Source organism: Somniosus microcephalus, chromosome 10 (assembly GCF_052327205.1).
Source record: "Somniosus microcephalus isolate GS21.2 chromosome 10, FLI_Smic_1.0, whole genome shotgun sequence".
Classification (NCBI taxonomy): Eukaryota; Metazoa; Chordata; class Chondrichthyes; order Squaliformes; family Somniosidae; genus Somniosus; species Somniosus microcephalus.
The window spans coordinates 6,137,091-6,158,468 of NC_140996.1; the positions used below are offsets into that span (position 1 = coordinate 6,137,091).

Here is a 21,378-nt window from a genome sequence, read left to right on the forward strand (position 1 = left end):
AGCGGGCGCAAACACTTTGCGCCGGCGCTAAATGTCAACTGAAGTTGGGCGTAGGCGCAGATCGTTCTGCGCCCGGGCGCTAAGTGCCTAGCGCTGCAAATCTACCCCTCTTATGGCGTTAGCGGCTGGCGAACGCAACTGAATTTCTAGGCCATTCTCTTTCATAAATGTCTCGTCATTGAACCCACAAAGAAATCAATACAAGGTGTAGCAGGCAAGTGAAGTCCAGAAGCTATCTGAAGGCTAGAGAATTGTGGGATGAAGGTTGTTGCTGTCGGAATGAGAATCGGTTGCACTGCAGAAAGATGATGGCGAAATTGACGCAAGTTGGAGGTTACTGTAGATCAGAAGCAGCAGAGAAAATGTAAAACCACAAGCCAGTGACCAGCAAAGCTGAAAAACCAGTAGAACGAGTCACCCGACAGCAGTGAAACAGCAGCTGCCAGCCAGAAGCCAACAAAGCTGAAAAACCAGTAGAACCAGCTTAGCAGAGAGGCAGACGCAGTTTAAGTCATTGAAGGTTTCACTTTCCCAATCATGTACAATGATTAGAACAAGTTGGTTGTACTCCCAACCCTGGCACTCTGAGCAGGGATTGCGGACATTCGATCCGATCGGTGCGCCTGCCCACCTTCCCATTGTGAGGGGTAGTGGGGGCTCGTTAGCCTTGCTTGCAGCCCACCTAGGAGAAAATGCTCAGAAGATAGAAACCACGAGGAAAGCAACGGGAAACCATCCCAGCTAGTCTTCCTCAGTAAGTGGCTCCAGAATCTCATGTCTGAGACTTGAGTTAGGAGCTGTCCTGGGGGCAGAACACAACGGAGATTGATTATTCTTATGTTCTTTATTCAACCGCTTAACTATATTGTTTTGAAAGGAAATTTCTAACCAAGTCATTTAGTAACACTGAAAACAAGCAGTAAGCAATTAATATTTATTTGCCGAACATGCGCCATAGATTTTATACAATAGAAATTTTTTTTTTAATTAAAAAATTAAAGATCTTTCAATAAATCTGTTTCTAGTCTGCCAGTTACCATACGTTTCCTTACTACCCTTCCCCAGTACGTCACGCATGTCACATCAGTATAGATATCCTGAAATTCTTTTCTTCAATCTGATGTCCCAAGTGGTTATTAATTTGTGCCTGAATTGCAATCGTACTCAGATACTCTAATAAAACAAATGCTGACTGCAGGCCCTCAGGTTACGGACCTCAGTCGCTCCTGAATCCTCAAGTTATCTTTTACCCTTCCACTACAGTTAGTGTTCTGACACCGTGAGGCTTTGCTGCCCCAGAAAAATAATATTAAGAGGATTGAAATTACTGTTCATAACAACAGCAGACAAACACTTAATGTATCTGTAGGACATTCCTCGGGCCACTGTTTTAACAAGCGTTTACTCATTTAAGTGCCTGCTTAGCAAACAGAGGGAACAGGTGTATACACTGAGCGGTTGTCTGCTATTATCTGCAACAGTAATTTCTGCCTTCAAGACTTCACTAGAAATCACTAAAGGTCAATTAAAACACAGGTGGAATAACAGTACATTCCAAAATAAAAGAAATAAATGCAACTTCTTTCTTTACATTCCAAATGTAAACAATGAAAAAATGGCCCTGACATGCTACAGATCACTTCATAACATTGCCTTATTTAAAAATCTTTCCAGTTTTGGGGAGATTCCTTTAAAACTAGCTTTGCAATTAGATACTATGTATTAAACATCTGTTTATAAATCATTCATAATTTTTTAAAATTTATTTCTATAAATTGCAGTGGATTTTAATCCATATTAACACAAGTTTCTAAGTACAAACTCCAGCTAGGTTTTGTGTGCAACAACTGGATAATGTCAATTTCTACATAAAATTAAATGATGCAAGTGAGGTCCAGAAAGAGCCACAGCCCAAACAAACCGTGCAATTCTTAACTGGTGAAAGGTTAAAGTTGTTATTAAAAAATACAGCTGTGAAATGATTATTGAAGTGCAGTAGTTTAATGGTCGGCGTTTTGATCTTCCATCTGGTCCCAAGTTCTGGAGAATTCACATAGCATCCATCACAGTTGTAAATTAATTGGTCGCTCAGTAGAATTTACTTTTAATGTGCAGTGTGGCCAAGGATTGCAATCTGCTGTAATCACACTTTGTATATTTGTGCATCAGCTTAGCCCATTTGCGAGCTCACCGGTCTGAGTCGGAGGTTGTGTGTTTGAGTCCCACACCAGGGTGTGAGCGCATTATCTATATTGGGTTGTTCTCGATGCGAAAGGCACTATATAAACACTAGTGTTATGTTATTCTTTTCCATCTTCTCTTGGCTATGCTCAGATTTCACCTGCACTCTTCAGAAGCCCTATCTGCTGGGGATCTTCACAGTCTGGTTTTGCAGTTCAAAACTTTTCTGAATCGCTGCGAGTGAACTTTTCAACTGTAAATGAGAAAGAAAACAAAAATTGAATGGACGAATACTCTTCCTGGACAGAAGCACCCACAACTGACTTCATAAGCCCAAGTTTACAAGTGGCTGTCAATTTACCCACAAGTATTTGATGAATGATCACACTTGCTACAAGTTGGCCTGTGGAAGTATAGTTTCTGTTAATCCCACTACAGTGTGTCAGGTGGGCATTTTGAATCCTTGTTTCAAAACTGACCCACTCACCGAGGCTGCATGTTAAAGCTCATCACATTAATAGCCCAGGAAATGCGGGAATTGAAAAAAAAAACTTGGCTGGGAATTTCTTCGGCGTTGGCCCTGCTCCCATAGCTTAGTCGGAGATGGGGCGAAAACCCCCAAAAGTTATGGCAGCGGGAACTGAGGAAATTCTTACTGCTAACACTAGAAATAAAATATGGCAAACTTACTTTCATTTCTGCATACAGACAATTCAAATTCAGATTTTTAACTAAATTGAACAGTTTTTATAAGCAGAATACTTCACTGACTTTGTAATTGCTTTTATTTTCACTTGAGGAGGTTCACATTTTATTTCTAACTCCTATTACTTATGACTTATTTAACTTGAGATAATAAAAATACTATTTTTGTAATAATATAAATTATAATTGCATACTGAATCATTTCTAATATCAAAGCACTTAAAATGACGAATGAGAAAAGTAATCAAAATAACTTTAAAACAAAAAGTGTCCCAGTTGGGAGGCACGTTTAATGACAGCAGGTCAGAGGAGATTAATGTAGCCCTATCGTGGCCCGGGCTCCTGTGCAAGAATGCTGAATTTACCCCGCATTTCAAAAGGAACTGCAGCCAGATTTAATAGTAAGTTTGTTCTCCCAATACCTTTTATTTTACTAGCACAGCTCTATGCCTCGCAACCATCAGCATAAGCTGCATCTCCCTGATGATGGACCAGTCAGGGAGCACCTTTACACATGAAATTTACAGACCTCTTCAAAAATGCTCCCTGTTCATACGTAGTACCTGTTCTAGAAGTAAAATGGAATTATTGATCATCGTCCGCAGTCTTTGAAGTTCGGCGTTATTCTTGTGTTTCGCTTCCTGCTTTGTTATCTTCTCTTGATCTAAACTGTGGGAAGTAGGAAAATAATACTGTCTCAGCGAAACTCGAAGAGGTTTTCAGGATATGTTTTTAAAACCAGATGCAAGAGCATGCTGAATGGCACAAATAGAACTATAGTACCTTGGGTGAACCGTCTTACTCAGTGCCACAATGGCTTGAGCCTGGCCTCCCTCCATCAGGGAGATGTGTCATTGCCATATTTATTGCTTGTGCTTGGGCATGAATGTGATCCAGTGAACCTGGTAACTGCTCATGTGTAGATGAAGTGTTCCCTGCCTCTACAGATCCAGCGAACCTGGTAGCTAGCTGCTCGTGTATAGATGAAGTGTTCCCTGCCTCTACAGATCCAGCGAACCAGGTAACTGCTCGTGTATAGATGAAGTGTTCCCTGCCTCTACAGATCCAGTGAACCTGGTAACTGCTCGTGTATAGATGAAGTGTTCCCTGCCTCTACAGATCCAGTGAACCTGGTAGCTAGCTGCTCATGTATAGATGAAGTGTTCCCTGCCTCTACAGTTTCTTGTCGAGGTGTCTTTGCTTGATGAAATGAATTGCCATACTTAGTCTGTACTGGAAAATTCACCATGGAATCCTCTAGTGGCGATTAAATTCGACCCAGTCTTGGGACTACGAAACCTGATACAGCCTATCCAGTCTAGGGAAGATTGTAACTGATTGTGGCAGGTTCTCCCATACTGCTTTAGCTGGTAATCACAGTTATAAATTTCAGGTCTGCACTTGGGTTTAGTGTGACTGGTCTCTCCTGCTTACGTAACGTCACCTGTCTCCGCCCCTGCCTCAGCTCATCTGCTGCTGAAACCCTCATCCATGCCTTTGTTACCTCTAGGCTTGACTATTCCAACGCACTCCTGGCTGGCCTCCCACATTCCACCCTGCGTAAACTTGAGGTCATCTAAAACTCGGCTGCCCGTGTCCTAACTCGCACCGAGTCCCATTCGCCCATCTCCCTTCTGCTCACTGACCTACATTGGCTCTCGGTTAAGCAGCGCCTTGATTTCAAAATGCTCATCCTTGTTTTCAAATCCCTCCATGGCCTCTCCCCTCCCTATCTCTGTAATCTCCTTCAGCCCCACAACCCCCCCGCCCCGAGATATCTGCACTCCTCTAATTCTGCCCTCTTGAGCATCCTGATTATAATCGCTCACCCACTGGTGGCCGTGCCTTCTGCTGCCTAGGCCCTAAGCTCTGGAATTCCCTGCCTCAACCTCTCCACCTCGCTACTTCTCTTTCTTCCTTTATGACACTCCTTAAAACCTACCTCTTTGACCAAACTTTTGGTCACCTGCCCTAATTTATCCTTAAGTGGCTCGGTGTCAAATTTTTTGTCTTATAATACTCCTGTGCAGCGCCTTGGGATGCTTTACTACGACACTTCTGACTTTATGGAGCACCACTTACCTAAGACTCAGTTTTTCAGATGTTCTTATCTTGTTCGATAAGTAGACCTTTTGGGCCACATCTTCTATGCTCAAAAGTTTAAAAAACAGGCCTAAATTCAACAAGGCTAGGATAAAGAGACTGAAATATAAAAGAATTGAATTAGTTGTACAGCTCCAAAGGGTGGGTTCCAGATCACCAGCTATTCTTGGAAAGAAAATGGACTTTATTATTTGGAAAAAACATTCGTTTAATTTTATTTACAAAAATACTTCATATTTCTGCTTATAGATAATTAACTCACAAAATACAATTAGTACAACTCCCTTCCATTTGTACAATGCTCCAAATGTCCTCTGAAAAATACGATTATCAGTTTTGAAGATTCTTCATTTTTGAATGAAACAAACATTTACGATACACTACACATGTATGTTCAGGCTGGCAATCGGAAGAACCACCAGACACAATCCCTTTAGATTGATTGGGATACTGACTTCAGGTAGCCAGACACAGCTTCTTGTGTTGCCTACATAGAATGTCCAGCACAGAAACAGGCCATTCGGCCCAACTGGTCCGTGCCGGTGTTTGTGCCCCACACGAGCCTCCTCCCTCCCCTCTTCATCTCACCCCATCAGCAGAACTTTCTATTCCTTTCTTCCACATCTGTTTATCCAGCTTCCCCTTAAATTGCATCTCTGCTATTCATCTCAACCATTCCCTGTGGTAGCGAGTTCCACATTCTAACCACTATCTGGTTAAAGAAGTTTCTCCTGAATTCCCTATTGGATTTATCAGTGACTATCTTATATTGATGGCCCTTAGTTTTGGTCACTCCCACAAGTGGAAACATCTTCTCTACGTCTACCCTATCAAACCCATTCATAATTTTAAAAGACCTCTATTAATGCTTTGTTTGCATTTTTTATGGCCTTGTTAATCTGCGTTGCTACTTTTAATGGTTCAGACCAAACTCTGCTGAATCCTGAAAACAAACAGTATGCAACATGTGACAGTACAAGAAGAAAGCATCTTCTCTTATTTTCACTTTCACATTACATAAGAAATAGGAGCAGGAATAGGCCACTCGGCCCCTCAAGCCTGCTCCGCCATTCAATAAGATCATGGCTGACCTTGGGCTCAAAGCCATTTCCCAGCCCGCTCCCCATACCCCTTCACTCCCTTATCTTGCAAAAATTTTGTCTATCTCCACTTTAAATGTATTTAATGACCCAGCCTCCACAGCTCTCTGGGGCAGAGAATTCCACAGATTTACGACCCTCTGAGAGAAGAAATTCCTCCTCATCTCAGTTCTAAAAGGACGACCCTTTATTCTGAGACTGTGCCCCCGAGTTCTAGATTTCCCCACGAGGGGAAACATCCTCTCTGCATCTACCCTGTCGAGCCCCCTCAGTATCTTATATGTGTCAATAAGGTCACCTCTCATTCTTCTAAATTCCAATGAGTATAGGCCCAGCCTGCTCAACCTTTCCTCATAAGTCAACCCCCTCATCTCTGGAATTAACCTAGTGAATCATCTCTGAACTGCCTCCAATGCAAGTATATCCTTCCTTAAATAAGGAGACCAAAACTGTACGCAGTACTCCAGGTGTGGTCTCACCAATACCCTGTACAGTTGTAGCAGGACTTCCCTGCTTTTATACTTGTGGTAAACCACAGTTATACCTGTCTGTATGTGCATGTGTATTCCACTAGGTACAGGTCTGGACATGCCTCGGCCGACTCCTCCCACTATTCCAGGTATATAAGTGACTACCTCCCAGTCCCTTAGTATTCTGGACGGGTCGACCACTCGAGACAAGACCTTCATTCTTTAGTTAATAAAAGCCTGATTGTTACTCGCGAACCTCAGTCTTTTGAGTAATTGATGGCGCATCAATTTTATCAACTAAATTTTTTATAATGGAGAAGATCCTCACACCAGCATGCCTGGACCTGGACAGTCGGGAAGCGGACGCTTCCACCAAGTTTGCTCACTGGCTCATGTGCTTCGAGACATTCCTGACTGCCTCCACTGCGGTCGAAACGGATGCGGACAAACTGTCTGTCCTGATCTCCAAGGTGAACCACCGAGTGTACTCAGTCATCCGGGACGCGACCTCGTACACAGACGCCCTCCAGCTCCTCAAGACCCAGTACGCGCACCCTGTGAACGAAGTGTACGCCAGGCACCTCCTGGGGAGTTGCAAGCAACAACCTGGGGAATCGACTGAGGAATACCTCCAAGCACTGTCTGTGCTTGGCCGGGCCTGTGGGTGTAAGGCGGTAACGCCCGCTAAGTACACGGAGGAACTGATCCGGGATGCCTTCGTAGCGGGCCACAGGTCCAACTACACCCGACAGCGTCTGCTGGAGCAGAGCGACCTCACCCTCAACAAAGCCTCCGAAATCGTACTAACGCTGGACGCAGCCCACCGGGGCATGGATGCCTACTCCTCTGCACCGTGGACGTCGCGGGGAACGACAACCTGGGACACGGTAGGACAGCCCCATAGCACCGTGCCACCCCAGCCACAGCCCAACAATGGGCCAACTACCGCAGCAGTGTCCCAAAGCCAGACAGCAGTATCCCAAGGCCAGAAATGCTACTTCTGTGGCCAGGCCAAACACCCCAGAGCGCGCTGCCTGGCGAAGAATGCGACCTGCTCGGGCTGCGGGAAAAAGGGACACTACGCCAGCGTCTGCAAGGCCAAAGCCACCCCGAACGCCAGCAGCGCCGCGTGTGGGCCGGGCGAGCCGCCATCTTGGGCCCCCAACAGCGCCGCGTGTGGGCCGTGCGGGCCGCCATCTTGGGCCTCCCCAGCCATGTGCGAACCACCGCAGCAGCAGCCATCTTGGACGACTCCAGCCACATGGGAATCATGGACGCTGCCATCTTGGACACCAGCCGGGACGCAGCAGACCGCCAACCCCCCCCCATTTGATACCCGCAGCGACACACCGACCCCTACGCTGGCCTCTGTTACGCTGGACCAAACGAGACCGCACCAACTAGCTCGGTCCAAAATGGACGTTAAGGTAAACAGCCATGCAATAAACTGCCTTTTTGACTCCGGGAGCACAGAGAGCTTCATCCACCCCGACACGGTGCGGCGTTGCTCTCTCCCAGTCCTGCCTGCGCACCAGCGGATTTCTATGGCCTCCGAGTCACAGTCAGTGGACATTGGCGGCTACTGCGTGGTGACACTAGTAGTAGACGGGACTGTATTCAATAATTTTAAACTCCTGGTCCTGCCCGACCTCTGCGCTGCCGTCCTACTGGGGTTGGATTTCCAGTGCCACCTCAAAAGCGTTACGATGGCGTACGGTGGCCCCCTCCCCCCACTCACAGTCCGCAGCCAGCAGCCTCCAAATTGCCCGCCGCGCACCAGATGCAACCTCTCCACACTCAGAGTCCCACCCCCCCCACTGTTTGCTAACCTCACCCCCGACTGTAAGCCCATCGCCACAAAGAGCAGGCGATACAGTGCCGGGGACAGGGTTTTCATCAAAACCGAAGTGGAGCGACTCCTGAAGGAGGGGATTATTGAGGGCAGCTCCAGCCCCTGGCGAGCCCAGGTTGTGGTCGTTAAGACCGGCGAGAAACAACGCCTGGTCATCGACTACAGCCAAACAATAAACCGCTACACCCTGCTGGACGCCTACCCACTCCCCCACATAGCTGACATGGTCAACCAGATCGCGCAGTACCGCGTCTTTTCGACCATTGACCTGAAATCAGCGTACCACCAGCTCCCCATCCGCCCTGAAGACCGCCAGTATACTGCTTTTGAGGCAAACGGCCGCCTCTATCACTTCCTTAGGGTTCCCTTCGGCGTTACCAACGGGGTCTCCGTCTTCCAAAGGGAGATGGACCGGATGGTCGATCAAAACGCGCTGCAGGCCACTTTCCCTTACCTAGACAATGTGACCATCTGCGACCATGACTTGCAGGACCATGACGCAAACCTCGAGAAATTCCTCCGCACCGCCCAACTCCTGAACCTGACATATAACAAGGAGAAGTGCATATTCCGCACAGACCGCCTCGCCATCCTTGGCTGTGTTGTGGAACACGGGGTCATCGGTCCCGACCCAGACCGGATGTGTCCCCTTATGGAACTCCCACTGCCCCACTGCCTAAAAGCCCTGAAGAGGTGCCTAGGGTTTTTTTCCTACTACGCTCAGTGGGTCCCCTACTATGCAGACAAAGCCCGTCCGCTGATCAAATCCACCTCTTTTCCCCTGATGGCAGAGGCCCGCTCGGCCTTCCACCATATCAAGGAGGACATTGCCAAAGCCACCATGCACGCAGTGGACGAATCCATCCCCTTCCAGGTGGAAAGCGATGCGTCCGACTTCGCTCTGGCCGCCACCCTTAATCAGGCGGGCAGACCTGTGGCATTCTTCTCACGAACCCTCCAGGGCCCGGAGACCAGACACTCCGCGGTCGAGAAGGAGGCCCAGGCTATTGTGGAGGCTGTGCGTCATTGGAGGCACTACCTGGCCGGAAAACGATTTACCCTGCTCACTGACCAGCGTTCAGTTGCTTTTATGTTCAACAACAAGCAGAGGGGCAAAATCAAAAATGACAAGATCTTGAGGTGGAGAATCGAACTTTCCACCTACAACTACGAGATCTTGTACCGGCCTGGGAAGCTCAATGAACCCCCAGATGCCCTATCACGTGGCACCTGCGCCAGCACGCAGATCGATAGGCTGAGGGCCCTCCACAATGACCTCTGCCACCCGGGGGTCACCAGGTTCTTCCACTTCATCAAGGCCCGCAACCTGCCTTACTCCATCGAGGAGGTCAGGGCCATGACCAAGAACTGCCAAGTCTGCGCTGAGTGCAAACCGCACTTTTATAGACCAGACAGAGCCCACCTGATAAAAGCCACTCGCCCTTTCGAACGCCTGAGCGTCGATTTTAAAGGGCCTCTCCCCTCCTCCGACCGCAATGTGTACTTCCTCAACATCATTGACGAGTACTCCCGTTTCCCGTTCGCTATCCCCTGCTCGGACATGACCAGTGCCACGGTCATTAAATCTCTGAACAGCCTCTTCACCCTGTTCGGTTTCCCCAGCTATATCCATAGCGACCGGGGCTCATCGTTTATGAGTGACGATCTCCGCCAGTACCTGCTCGCTAGGGGTATAGCCACAAGCAGGACCACCAGTTACAACCCCCGGGGGAACGGACAGGTGGAAAGAGAGAATGCAACAGTTTGGAAGGCCACCCTACTAGCCTTAAAGTCTAGGGGCCTTCCGACCTCCCGCTGGCAGGAGGTGCTCCCCGATGCGCTCCACTCGATTCGGTCACTGCTCTGCACTGCTACCAATGCCACCCCTCACGAGAAAATGTTTGTCTTCCCAAGGAAGTCCACATCGGGGACATCGTTACCTCCATGGCTGACGTCCCCAGGGCCGGTACTACTGAGAAGACACGTGAGGGCCAATAAAACGGACCCCCTGGTCGAGAGGGTCGACCTCCTCCATGCCAACCCCCAGTACGCTTACATTGCGTACCCGGACGGGCGGGAGGACACAGTCTCCATACGAGACCTCGCACCCTCGGGGACCGCCATAGGGCGGGAGGACACAGTCTCCATACGAGACCTTGCACCCTCGGGGACCGCTGTAACCCACTACCCATTACCACCCCCCCCACGACCCGATATCCAACCCCAACAGCCGGCTTGCCTTGGACCATCACCCACGAGGACTACACTCCAGGGCCCCAGCCTACACGGGACGCGACGCCGGAAGCTCCACCACCCCTGCCGTCACCACGTCGATCACAGCGGCAGACAAGACCTCCGGAGAGACTCCAATACACGAACTTTTAAATACACTTCACCCCGCCAGACTCATTTTTAAACAAGGGGTGAATGTGGTAAACCACTGTTATACCTGTCTGTATGTGCATGTGTATTCCACTAGGTACAGGTCTGGACATGCCTCGGCCGACTCCTCCCACTATTCCAGGTATATAAGTGACTACCTCCCAGTCCCTTAGTATTCTGGACGGGTCGACCACTCGAGACAAGACCTTCATTCTTTAGTTAATAAAAGCCTGATTGTTACTCGCTTAACCTCAGTCTTTGGAGTAATTGATGGCGCATCAATACTCCAACCCCCATTTGGAGCATTTGCCTTTTTGATTACAGGAAACTTTCGATTAACCGGCCCCTAAATAACCGGAACGCTCTATCCACCGGCAAAATTCAGGAGTCAGTTCAGGTAACTTTTATTACTTTTATTACTTTTTTTACTCCATTTGTTGCTGTGCAAGGGTGTAGCTGAAGCTGTTGCTAAGCTACAGAGATGCTTGCAACTTGTGCCGATTGTTTTGAAGCTGGGTTTGTTGCTTTATACGGAGCTCTGAGCTCCGTATCTTTTACTATAGCGTTCGGTTATCCGGAATTGTTGATGAACCGGCACCACGTCGGTCCCGTCCGTGCCGGATACCAGAAAGTTTCCTGTACTTGCTGTACCTGCATACTAACTTTTTGTGTTTCATGCACAAGGACCCCCAGGTCCCTCTGAACTGCAGCATTTTGTAATCTCTCTCCATTTAAATAATAGTTTGCTTTTTTATTTTTCCTGCCAAAGTGGATAACCTTGCACTTTCCCACATTATACTCCATCTGCTTAATTTTTGCCCACTCACCTAGCCTGTCTATACCCCTTTGCAAATTCTTTGAGTCCTCTGCACAACTTGCTTTCCCACCCATCTTTGTATTATCCGCAAACTTGGCTACATTACTCTCGATCCCTTCATCCAAGTCATTAATGTAGATTGTAAATAGTTGAGGCCCCAGCACCGATCCCTGTGGCACCCCACTAGTTACCGTTTGCCAACCTGAAAATGACCCATTTATCCCGACTCTCTGCTTTCTGTTAGTTAGCCAATTCTCTATCCATGCTAATATATTACCCCCAACTCCGTGAGCTCTTATCTTATGCAGTAACCTTTTATGTGGCACCTTATCGAATGCCTTCTGGAAATCCAAATACACCACATCCACTGGCTCACCCTTGTCCACCCTGCTTGTTACATCCTCAAAGAATTCCAGCAAATTTGTTAAACATGATTTCCCTTTCCTAAAACCATGCTGACTCTGTTTGACTGCATTATGTTTTTCTAAATGCCCTGTTACTGCTTCCTTAATGAAGGACTCCAGCATTTTCCCAACGACAGATGTTAGGCTAACTGGTCTATAGTTTCCTGCTTTCTGTCTCCCTCCTTTCTTAAATAGGGGTGTTACATTAGCGGTTTTCCAATCCACTGGGACCTCTCCAGAGTCCAGGGAATTGGGTCAGGCTTCCTCACAAACCAACTTGTGAATGTGGAATGGTAATCCAGATATGCTGAACACTTAGGCCGCGATTTTACTAACCTTGGCGGGTCGGTGGCGGGCGATGTCGGTGGCGGGTCCCGACCCCGCTGCTGGCTCCAACCCGCTCTTTGAAATGAATTTCCGCTGATGGGGTTTGTTAAGCCTGCCCAGCGCGTTTTCCGGCCAATTAGAGGAAGCGGGTCTGGTGACGTCATTCATGATGTGTCATCAGCCGGTTTCCTTAAAGGGACCACGGCCACCTTTATTTTGATATTTGTGCTGTCAGTGTTCTACAGTATTGAGGTGCTGCAAACATTGACAATGACTACACAGAGGAGCAGGGCTGCACCCAGGTTCTCCCATGACTCCCTCAGGGAGTCACAGCACACAGGGGGGTCCTCTTCTCTTCCGATAGGCGGAAGACACCTCCCCAGGACACCAACACAGCCTGGTTGCACCGTGGACCAGAGGGCACAAGCAAGGATGTCGCCAGGAGGACCTCGGTGCAGTGGTGCAATGATCCCATTAGATCATGAAACGTTAATACAAAGCCACACTCACCTTCATCCTCCTGTGCCTCTCATCACATCCCCATCACTCTGCCTTCCCTACCCTACCTCTACACATCCTTACTCACACTAACTTACCTTGCACATCCACCCATCCCTCTCTCTATCTACATTATCACATCCCCATCTCACTAGCCACCCCTCACACTCACCCTCATCCTAGTGCACTCATACCAACTAACAAAACACAAGGGTAGGCACTTGGATGTTTTATCCAATGTTCATGTAAAGTTTCTGTTAATGTGCTGTCAAATACTGAAACCTTTATTTTCAACACTTTACATTCTTGGACAGATTTGTATGCACCTTTGGAAGTGGCTTAGTGAGTTGCAGTGAATGGTGAGACATAACGGTACCCCGCCAATGGTGGCGCGTGTGAAAGGAATGGCTTGGACATTGTAGGGATGCTTTATGGTGTTGGCGTGGGGTGGTGCCAACCTGGCGCATCATGTAGCAGCCAGGATATACAGCGTCAAGTGAAGTAAATCTGGCCATGGTGAGGCCATCCCTGGCGGCAATGTGCTCGGGTGCTGATGCCCTCTGTCCTGTGCAGCATTAGGTGATTACGGAGAAGGTTGGTGTTGTTGTTGGTGCTGCTGGTGTGCCTGGTGCTGTTGGTGTTGGGGCTGATCGTGGTCGGATTCTGAGGACCAAGGTGAGACAGTATAAAGGGTACCCATGTTGATAGAATAGATGGCAGGTGAAGTAGAGATGACAGAAGCATTCTGTCAATGGTGAGAGAGTTCTTCCAATGAGGTGATACTAGATGTAAAGTAGAAAGTCTGCAGAATCTGTGCTGGAAATGGACTGAGAAATAGCTTGTGGCTGAGGAAAGTGATGATCTGTCAGGTGGGAGCTTTTACTGTACATTTGAAGCTATCAACTCATCAGCTGGAGCAATGGCCACTGAACTCCCGCCTCAGGTTGACAGCCGTGGTCCCCGAACAGCGTGGTTCCCGTGGCCATGAAGTCAAAGTGAAAAGGTAAGTTTAAAAAGTCTGTTAAGCATCTGTCAACCAGATGTTAATGAGATTAATTGGGTCCCCTACCGCTGCCTGTCGGGTCTGCTCAGCGCTGACAGACCCGACATTGGGAAAGGCACGTGGCGGGGTCCCGACCTGCTGTCAAAAAAAAACACTTTCCCACCCGACCCGCCACCGAATGCGCCCGCTGACCCCCCGCAAAATTCCGGTCTTTGTCCCAGAATCTGCTGCCAAAATAATGCCAAGTTTAATGGCATAAGCTAACCTATAGGGTATTGAGGTAACTGTGCACAATTTTTCAGGGTCAGGTCATTTGAATAGTTAGGATAAGCACCCAGAACTGTTCTGGGCTTGTGTCAGTGGATAAGTTAATGATGATGCACAAAATCTGTCCAGTGGCTCAAATTTAATGGGATGTGTGCATATGAAGGTAAGTGGCTGCAGATAAGGGAAAATATTATTTCAGTCTTTACAAAGTTTCAAAATTAATTTTATGTATTTGTCAGCCTTTGCCAAAGCAGTAGGGGAGGGTGAGAGCGGGGAATGCGAGGTGAAAGTAAAGTGAAAGAAAATGCAAAGCTGAGGTAGAAAGCAGAGTCTGTGGACACCAAACCCCTGCTTGATGGCTGGCCATGTGGATTTGCTGCTGAATGAGGTAGATACGAGAATGGTTGCCCTATTTGGCATTTCCGGGCTTCCTCCCCAGAGAACAGCATGACACCTTGGCCTAGAAATTGGGTATAGCCCTGCCAGCACGTTTGCGCCGAAAATTTTGCGCCCGCCGCGGAGCCAGTTGTGCCCGCCCCATATTCACTTTCAGCGCCCCAAAGCAGAACCGGGCGCTGGTACAGGGTGTGTCCGCCCCGTTTGGGGCGCTGAAAGTGAATTTCAGCGCTCCCGGTCCCGCTGCGCCACCCGATGCGGTGCGGCAGGCTGCTGTACTGCAGGCCTCCCCCTTCTCTTAAGGGGGAGGTGCCTGCAACGGCCGGAGCCCCGATTGCAAGTGCCGGCAAAAGAGCCCAGCACAACGGAGAAGTGCCGGGCTCCACGGAAACCAGCCGGCAATGCCGCGGGGGGGGGGTGGGGGGGTGGGAGGAGGCCAGGGAAGGAGGTGCGGGCAGGCGGCCGCCGAAAAAGCGGCCGCCCCGCACCTCCACCTTAACTTGCGCCGCTAAGGCTGCAGTAAGGACCCGGTCTCCCGATGTTGTTAGCGCCCGCCACGGAAGAGGCGGCCGCTACTGAAGATGGGGATCGGCGTGGTTTCGGGCGGTACCGGGGCACTGCGCACACCGATGACGTCATCGGTGCCGGCGCAGCACTACCGGCTAACGCCGATGTTAGGGCCCACCTAATTTCGGGCGCGACGCAACTTCCGGCGCAACCCACTCTTTCGCCCCTAATTGGGCGCAAACGCAACTGAATTTCTAGGCCCTTGTCTATTAGGAGGTGGCAGACAGGCTCAATAGTCTGTACAGTACCTGGGTGTCATCTGCTATACCATGTTCACTTCAGCTGCTGTCTCTTTCCCATCACTCATGTTGCATCAGGACCTCTGTCACTTGCTTGATGCATCTGCACAGCTAACAGCCTAATGAAGAGTCTTGGGACCTTTTACTGTGTTAAAAGGCGCTATATAAATGTAAGTTGTTGTTGTTGATGTGAGACAATCACCTGTGGTGGCTCAGAAGGATCCGGCGCTGCTAAAGAATGGCCACAGGAAAAGCTGTCTCTGTGGTACAAGCTGTCTGCAGGAGAAGGCATAGCTGTGTAACGGCCCCTTTGTGAAGTGGAGATGCTGAAGACATGCCAAGGAAGGGCTGTCTGAGTCAGTAAAGATGTACCTTTCTGTCCCCTCTAGAACTGCTCACCCTCCTCCAAACTTGGGAGTGCCATTGGAACCTCAAAAGAATTCCCATCCTCACAATTAGGTAGCTGCAAGCAAAGTAGCAACTGAAAGCAAGAAGGATGGATTTGTAAATAAAACATTTTACAATACAAAAATGTAAAACATTTCTGCAGGCCTGGCAATCCATGCACTTCTGTGCCATTTCAAATGCATACACCTCACTATTGGGTGTAAGGAAGCAGCGAGACAGTTGCAAGGCGAGAACCATTTACATATTCTTGCTACCTGTAACGAGGTTTGTACTGACCAACAGATCAGCATCCAAAAAGCTGCCTTTTTAATTTGCCGCAAAATGCAGTGGGGTGCCAATTGGACATAGGACGTGGCACCTCCAGTTTTGCAGCCCATGCTCACAGCCAGCAAGGGTCTACGCTGGTTCAATAGGCAACGATTGCACTTCGTGCCTTGCCTCAGTGGTCATTATTCATAAGCAAGTCTCAACAGTAGCATTAGCAGGCTATTGGATTATGCTGCAGCATCACAACAGTGCCTAAAAATTAGATTAATTTAGATGAAAAATGGGAAGCCTGTGCCTGAATTCCTGATACATAGGGCTAGAAATTCAGTGGGCTTTGCGCCCAGTTACCGCCCAAATAGGGTTTCTGCGCCAGTGTAAGAGGGTGCGCTGATATTCAGCGCTGCGGTAATGGCGGCGGTAGCCGGTAGCGCTGCGCCGACACCGATGACGTCATCGGTGTGCGCAGTGCCCCGGTTCCGCCCCGCTTCCGGCCCAAACCCCATATTTAGTTGCGGCCGCCTCTTCTGCAGCGGCCGCAAACAGCGATTGAAAAACGGGGCCGTACTGCTGCGCTACTGGGGCACTTTAAGGTGGAGGTGCGGCCGGCCGCTTTTTCGGCGGCCGCCTGCCCGCACCTCCTTCCCCGGCCTCCTCCACCCCCCCCCCTGCGGCATTGCTGGCTGCTTTCCGCGAGCCCGGCACTTCTCCGTGGTGCCGGGCTCATTTGCCGGCACAATCCAGCGGCGATCTCGCTGTTGCAGGCACCTCCCCCTTAAGAGAAGGAGGAGGCCTGCAGTACCGCAGCCTGCCGCTCCGCAGCGGGTAGCGCAGCGGGGCCTACAGCGCAGAAATTCAGTTTCAGCGCCCCAAGCGGGGGCGGGCACACCCTGGAATAGCGCCCGGTTCCGACTTGGGGCGCAAAAGCCGAATATCTGACGGGCGCACCTGGCTCCGCGCGCAGCGCTAACTTTTGGGCGTTAGCCTGCTGGCGGGCCTTAACTGAATTTCTAGGCCATACTCCCTTAAGGGCGAGGCTCCCCACCAGGAGCAACATTTTGTAAAATCGACCCTAATGTGTCTACGATCTGCTGACTATTTTACACCTGCCTCCCAATCTTTGGAGGAGTTGCCCTGATAGTAACTCAGTTAGGTCTGAAGTCTTTAGCTGTTCACATGGTGTTCCTGCAAAAATGTTTTTGAAAAGTCTTTCAAAATGTACTTACATAGCACTCATGGTCAACACGAGCTTTGAAAGGTTCCAACTCTGCATTACTGGTTTATTTTCCAAATTATTTCCTCTATCTGCAATAAAAATAACAAAAATAGCACAATTGTAAAATAATGCCAACATTTGGCCCAGAGGTTTCAGCAGGAAGTGCAGAACAGCAAACCTTCCACCCACCAGACTGGCCTCAACATGATCCCATCCCAAATTAGTCATTTAAACATGAGGGTTGGGTGCACATGGCATAAGAACATAAGAAATAGGAGCACGGGTCGGCCATTCGGCCCTTCGAGCCTGCTCCACCATTCAATGAGATCATGGCTGTTCTTCTGCCTCAACTCCATTCACCGGCCCTATCGCCATGTCCCTTGATGCCCTTACTAGTCAGAAATCTATCGACTTCTGTTTTGAATATACCCAATGACTGAGCCTCCACAGCCCTCTGGGGTAGAGAATTCCAAAGATTCACCACCCTCTGTGTGAAGAAATTTCTTCTCATCTCAGTCCTGAATGGCCTACCCTTTATCCTGAGGCTGTGGCCCCTGGTTCTAGACTCCCCAGCCAAGGGAAACATTCTCCCAGCATCCACCCTATCAAGCCCTGTAATAATTTTGTATGCTTCAATAAGATCCCCTCTCATTCTTCTGAATTCAAGAGAATACAGGCCTAGTTTACTCAATCTCTTCTCATACGACGGTCCCGCCATCCCAGGAATCAATCTCGTGAATCTTCATTGCACTCCCTCTATGGCAAGTATATCCTTCCTTAGGTAAGGAGACCAAAATTGTACACAGTACTCCAGGTGTGGTCTCACCAAGGCCCTATATAATTGGAGTAAGACTTCTTTACTCCTGTACTCAAATCCTCTTGTAATGAAGGCCAGCATACCATTTGCCTTTCTAATGGCTTGCTGCACCTGCACATTCACTTTCAGTGACTCATGTACAAGGACACCCAGGTCCCTTTGAGCATCTGCATTCCCCAATCTTTCACCATTTAGGAAATACTCTGCCTTTCTGTTTTTTCTACCAAAGTAGATAACTTCATATTTATCCACATTATATTCCATCTGCCATGTTCTCGCCCACTCACTGAGCCTGTTGAGATCCCCTTGAAGCCTCTTCACATCCTCTTCGCAACTGACACTGCCACCTAGCTTCGAGTCATCAGCAAATTTGGAAATGTTACATTTAATCTCCTCAACCAAATCATTGATATAGATTGTGAATAGCTGGGGCCGAAGCACCGATCCTTGCGGTACCGCACTAGTCACAGCCTGCCATCCTGAAAAAGACCCGTTTATCCCTACTCTTTTTTTTCTGTCTGTTAACCAATTCTCAATCCATGCTAGTATATTACCCCCAATTCCATGTGCCCTAATTTTGTTCACCAACCTCTTGTGTGGGACCTTATCGAAGGTCCATTGGGGTTTCGAGCCTGCGGACCTGGCAGGATTTCGGAGTGCTCTTTTCTGATGCTCCCTTGCAGGTGTGTTGCACATTTAATCCCTCTGGGGCCAATTGCTGTTTGAGTATGGAATTGGGGGCCCACATATGGCAAGTATGCTGGCTTCATGCAGATATACTTTCCATCAGCCATAAGGGAGACGTAACTGGTGAGATTTCTGGGGGAGCCCAGGACCCTGGGAGATATGCTTCCAAAAATAATGTTGGGATGGACGTAAGAAGTGCCCATGTACACCCCCGCATTGCAACAAGGGGTGGAAATGGGTTCCATCCCAATTTACCTCCCTTCTGCTCAATGTCGACCAGATTTCTGCTCCAGTAACACACACAATTTTACTGCTTTTGTAACTACTTCATCCAATTAATTTTCTTTCAGTCAGTCTCTTATAATGAAAGGCAGGTGACCTTTATGAAGCCTTGTGCAGACCTCAGCTACTCCTGACATCCTTGCTTCTTGGAAGGGAGAACAAAGGATTGCAATAGGGTGTGCATGGGGATAGACAGAGTGTACACAATTTTTTTTGAGGCAATGCCCACTTTTTGGAAACTCTGAATGCACTTGCTTGCCCCAATCAGGCGCTATGAGAGTTTGCATTTTGAACATGGTGGGGTGTTGGGTTGGATTGTTCCCTCTTAGTGTCCTTTTTTATTCGCTCCTGGGATGTGGGCATCGCTGGCAAGGCCAGCATTTATTGCCCATCCCCCAGTTGCCCTTGAGAAGGTGGTGGTGAGCCGCCTTCTTGAACCGCTGCAGTCCGTGTGGTGAAGGTGCTCCCACAGTGCTGTTAGGGAGGGAGTTCCAGGATTTTGACCCAGTGACAATGAAGGTCTGTAGCCTCTTCCCAGATCTGTGAGGAGGATGCAAAGAGGCTTCAAGGGGATATAGACAGGCTAAGTGAGTGGGCAAGAAGGTGGTAAATGGAATATAATGTGGAGAAATGTGAAGTTATCCACTTTGGTAGGAAAAATAGAAAAGCAGAGTATTTTTTAAATGGTGAGAGATTGGGAAATGTTGGTGTTCAGAGGGACCTGGGTGTCCTTGTACACGAATCACTGAAAGTTAACATGCAGGTACAGCAATCAATTAGGAAAGCAAATGGTATGTTGGCCTTCATTACAAGAGGATTTGAGTATAAGAGTAAAGACGTCTTACTGCAATTATATAGGGCCCTGGTGAGACCACACCTGGAGTATTGTGCACAGTTCTAGTCTCCTTACCTATGGAAGGATATATTTGCCATAGAGGGAGTGCAACGAAGGTTCACCAGACTGGTTTCTGGGATGGGGGGATTGTCCTATGAGGACAGGTTGTGTAGACTAGGTCTATATTCTCTCGAGTTTAGAAGAATGAGAGGTGATCTCATTGAAACATACAAAATTCTTACAGGGCTTGACAGGGTAGATGCAGGGAGGATGTTTCCCCTGGCTGGGGAGTCTAGAACCAGGGGTCACAGTCTCAGAATAAGGGGTCGGCCATTTAGGACTGAGATGAGGAGAAATTTCTTCACTCAGAAGGTGGTGAATCTTTGGAATTCTCTGCTCCAGAGGGCTGTGGAGGCTCAGTCGTTGAGTATATTCAAGACAGAGATCGTTAGATTTTTGGATATTAAGGGAATCAAAGGATATGGGGATAGTGCAGGAAAGTGGAGTTGAGGTCGAAGATCAGCCAGGATCTTATTGAATGGCGGAGCAGGTTTGAGGGGCCAAATGGCCGACTCCTGCTCCTATTTCTTATGTTCTTAATTAACACAAGCCATTTAGAATGATTCAGTTGGTCCTGGGATGGGATACCAGAGAGGCCAGCCTTCAGATAGCAAACTTCTTGATTTTGCAGCCATCTTCGCTTTGAGGCAATAAACATTGCCATTATAATAGAATGGTTTTCATTCATTCTGCCCAACAGTGGGCTTAACTGAACAGACGTATGGATGTTGCAAGCTTCCATACCCAAGTGGGGGGTGCTTTTCAATCAAAGTGCTTACTTTGAATTGCAGCTCGGCAGACTAATCCTCAACACCCAGATATGAGAGAGGGGTCAGAGGACAGTCCTTGTTTTTCTCTCCCTACATTTGGAGAGGCAGTTTGAGATATCATCGGTATGGAGATATCTTTCTCTCTCTCATTCTCCAGTCAGTCATGGAGATTGAGAAACTCCAGGCCAAGGTGCGAACGTGTACAGCCTGTAACAGAGGAAGTTTGGTGCTTTCGAATAATCAGGAAATTATGCTTTACCTGTTGCAAGCTTGGCACACAACCTTCTGCACTATCTTCAGACAATGGTCTTACACCCCAACTGGCCAGCATTTTAGGGTCAATCTCACCAACTATTGCGCAGCTATTCCTGTAGTTGATTCAGCACATTTCACGTGTTGTGAGTTATCCTAAAATGTCAGTCACCTTTACCTAAATCTGACTTAACCCACAGTAAAATAATCATAACTAATGCACTACCTGTGTACACTTCTCTTCGAGCTACACCCAGATGAGGAGGTAAACTAGTAAACTGGTCCACATGGCTCCGGCTGTAGGCTCGGCGACGCCTCCGAAGCCCAGGCTGACCCAATTCTGTGGAGATTGGATTGTGCAACGCTTCTTCAATCAACAGGTCCGATTCTGAAAAATGAGACACTCTATGAAGTTGAAGAAGTCTTTCTTCAAATTATATTTTCATCAATATAAAATGACAAACGTCCCAAATGCA

At 48.4% G+C, this 21,378-nt stretch overlaps 1 protein-coding gene across 1 annotated transcript in view; it reads right to left on the reverse strand.

Moving 5' to 3' along the window:
• Window positions 1–920: 920 nt before the first annotated feature.
• gramd1c (GRAM domain containing 1c) overlaps window positions 921–21,378 on the reverse strand; it is a 94,041-nt gene continuing 73,583 nt past the window's right edge. Inside the window, exons 11-15 of the mRNA XM_085998372.1 lie at window positions 21,129–21,290; window positions 17,210–17,288; window positions 4,969–5,088; window positions 3,450–3,555; window positions 921–2,434 (exon numbers count right to left, since the gene is read on the reverse strand). Coding sequence (XP_085854498.1) covers window positions 2,360–2,434; window positions 3,450–3,555; window positions 4,969–5,088; window positions 17,210–17,288; window positions 21,129–21,290 — 542 coding nt within the window. The 3' untranslated portion in view covers window positions 921–2,359. The remainder of the gene's footprint in view (window positions 2,435–3,449; window positions 3,556–4,968; window positions 5,089–17,209; window positions 17,289–21,128; window positions 21,291–21,378) is intronic.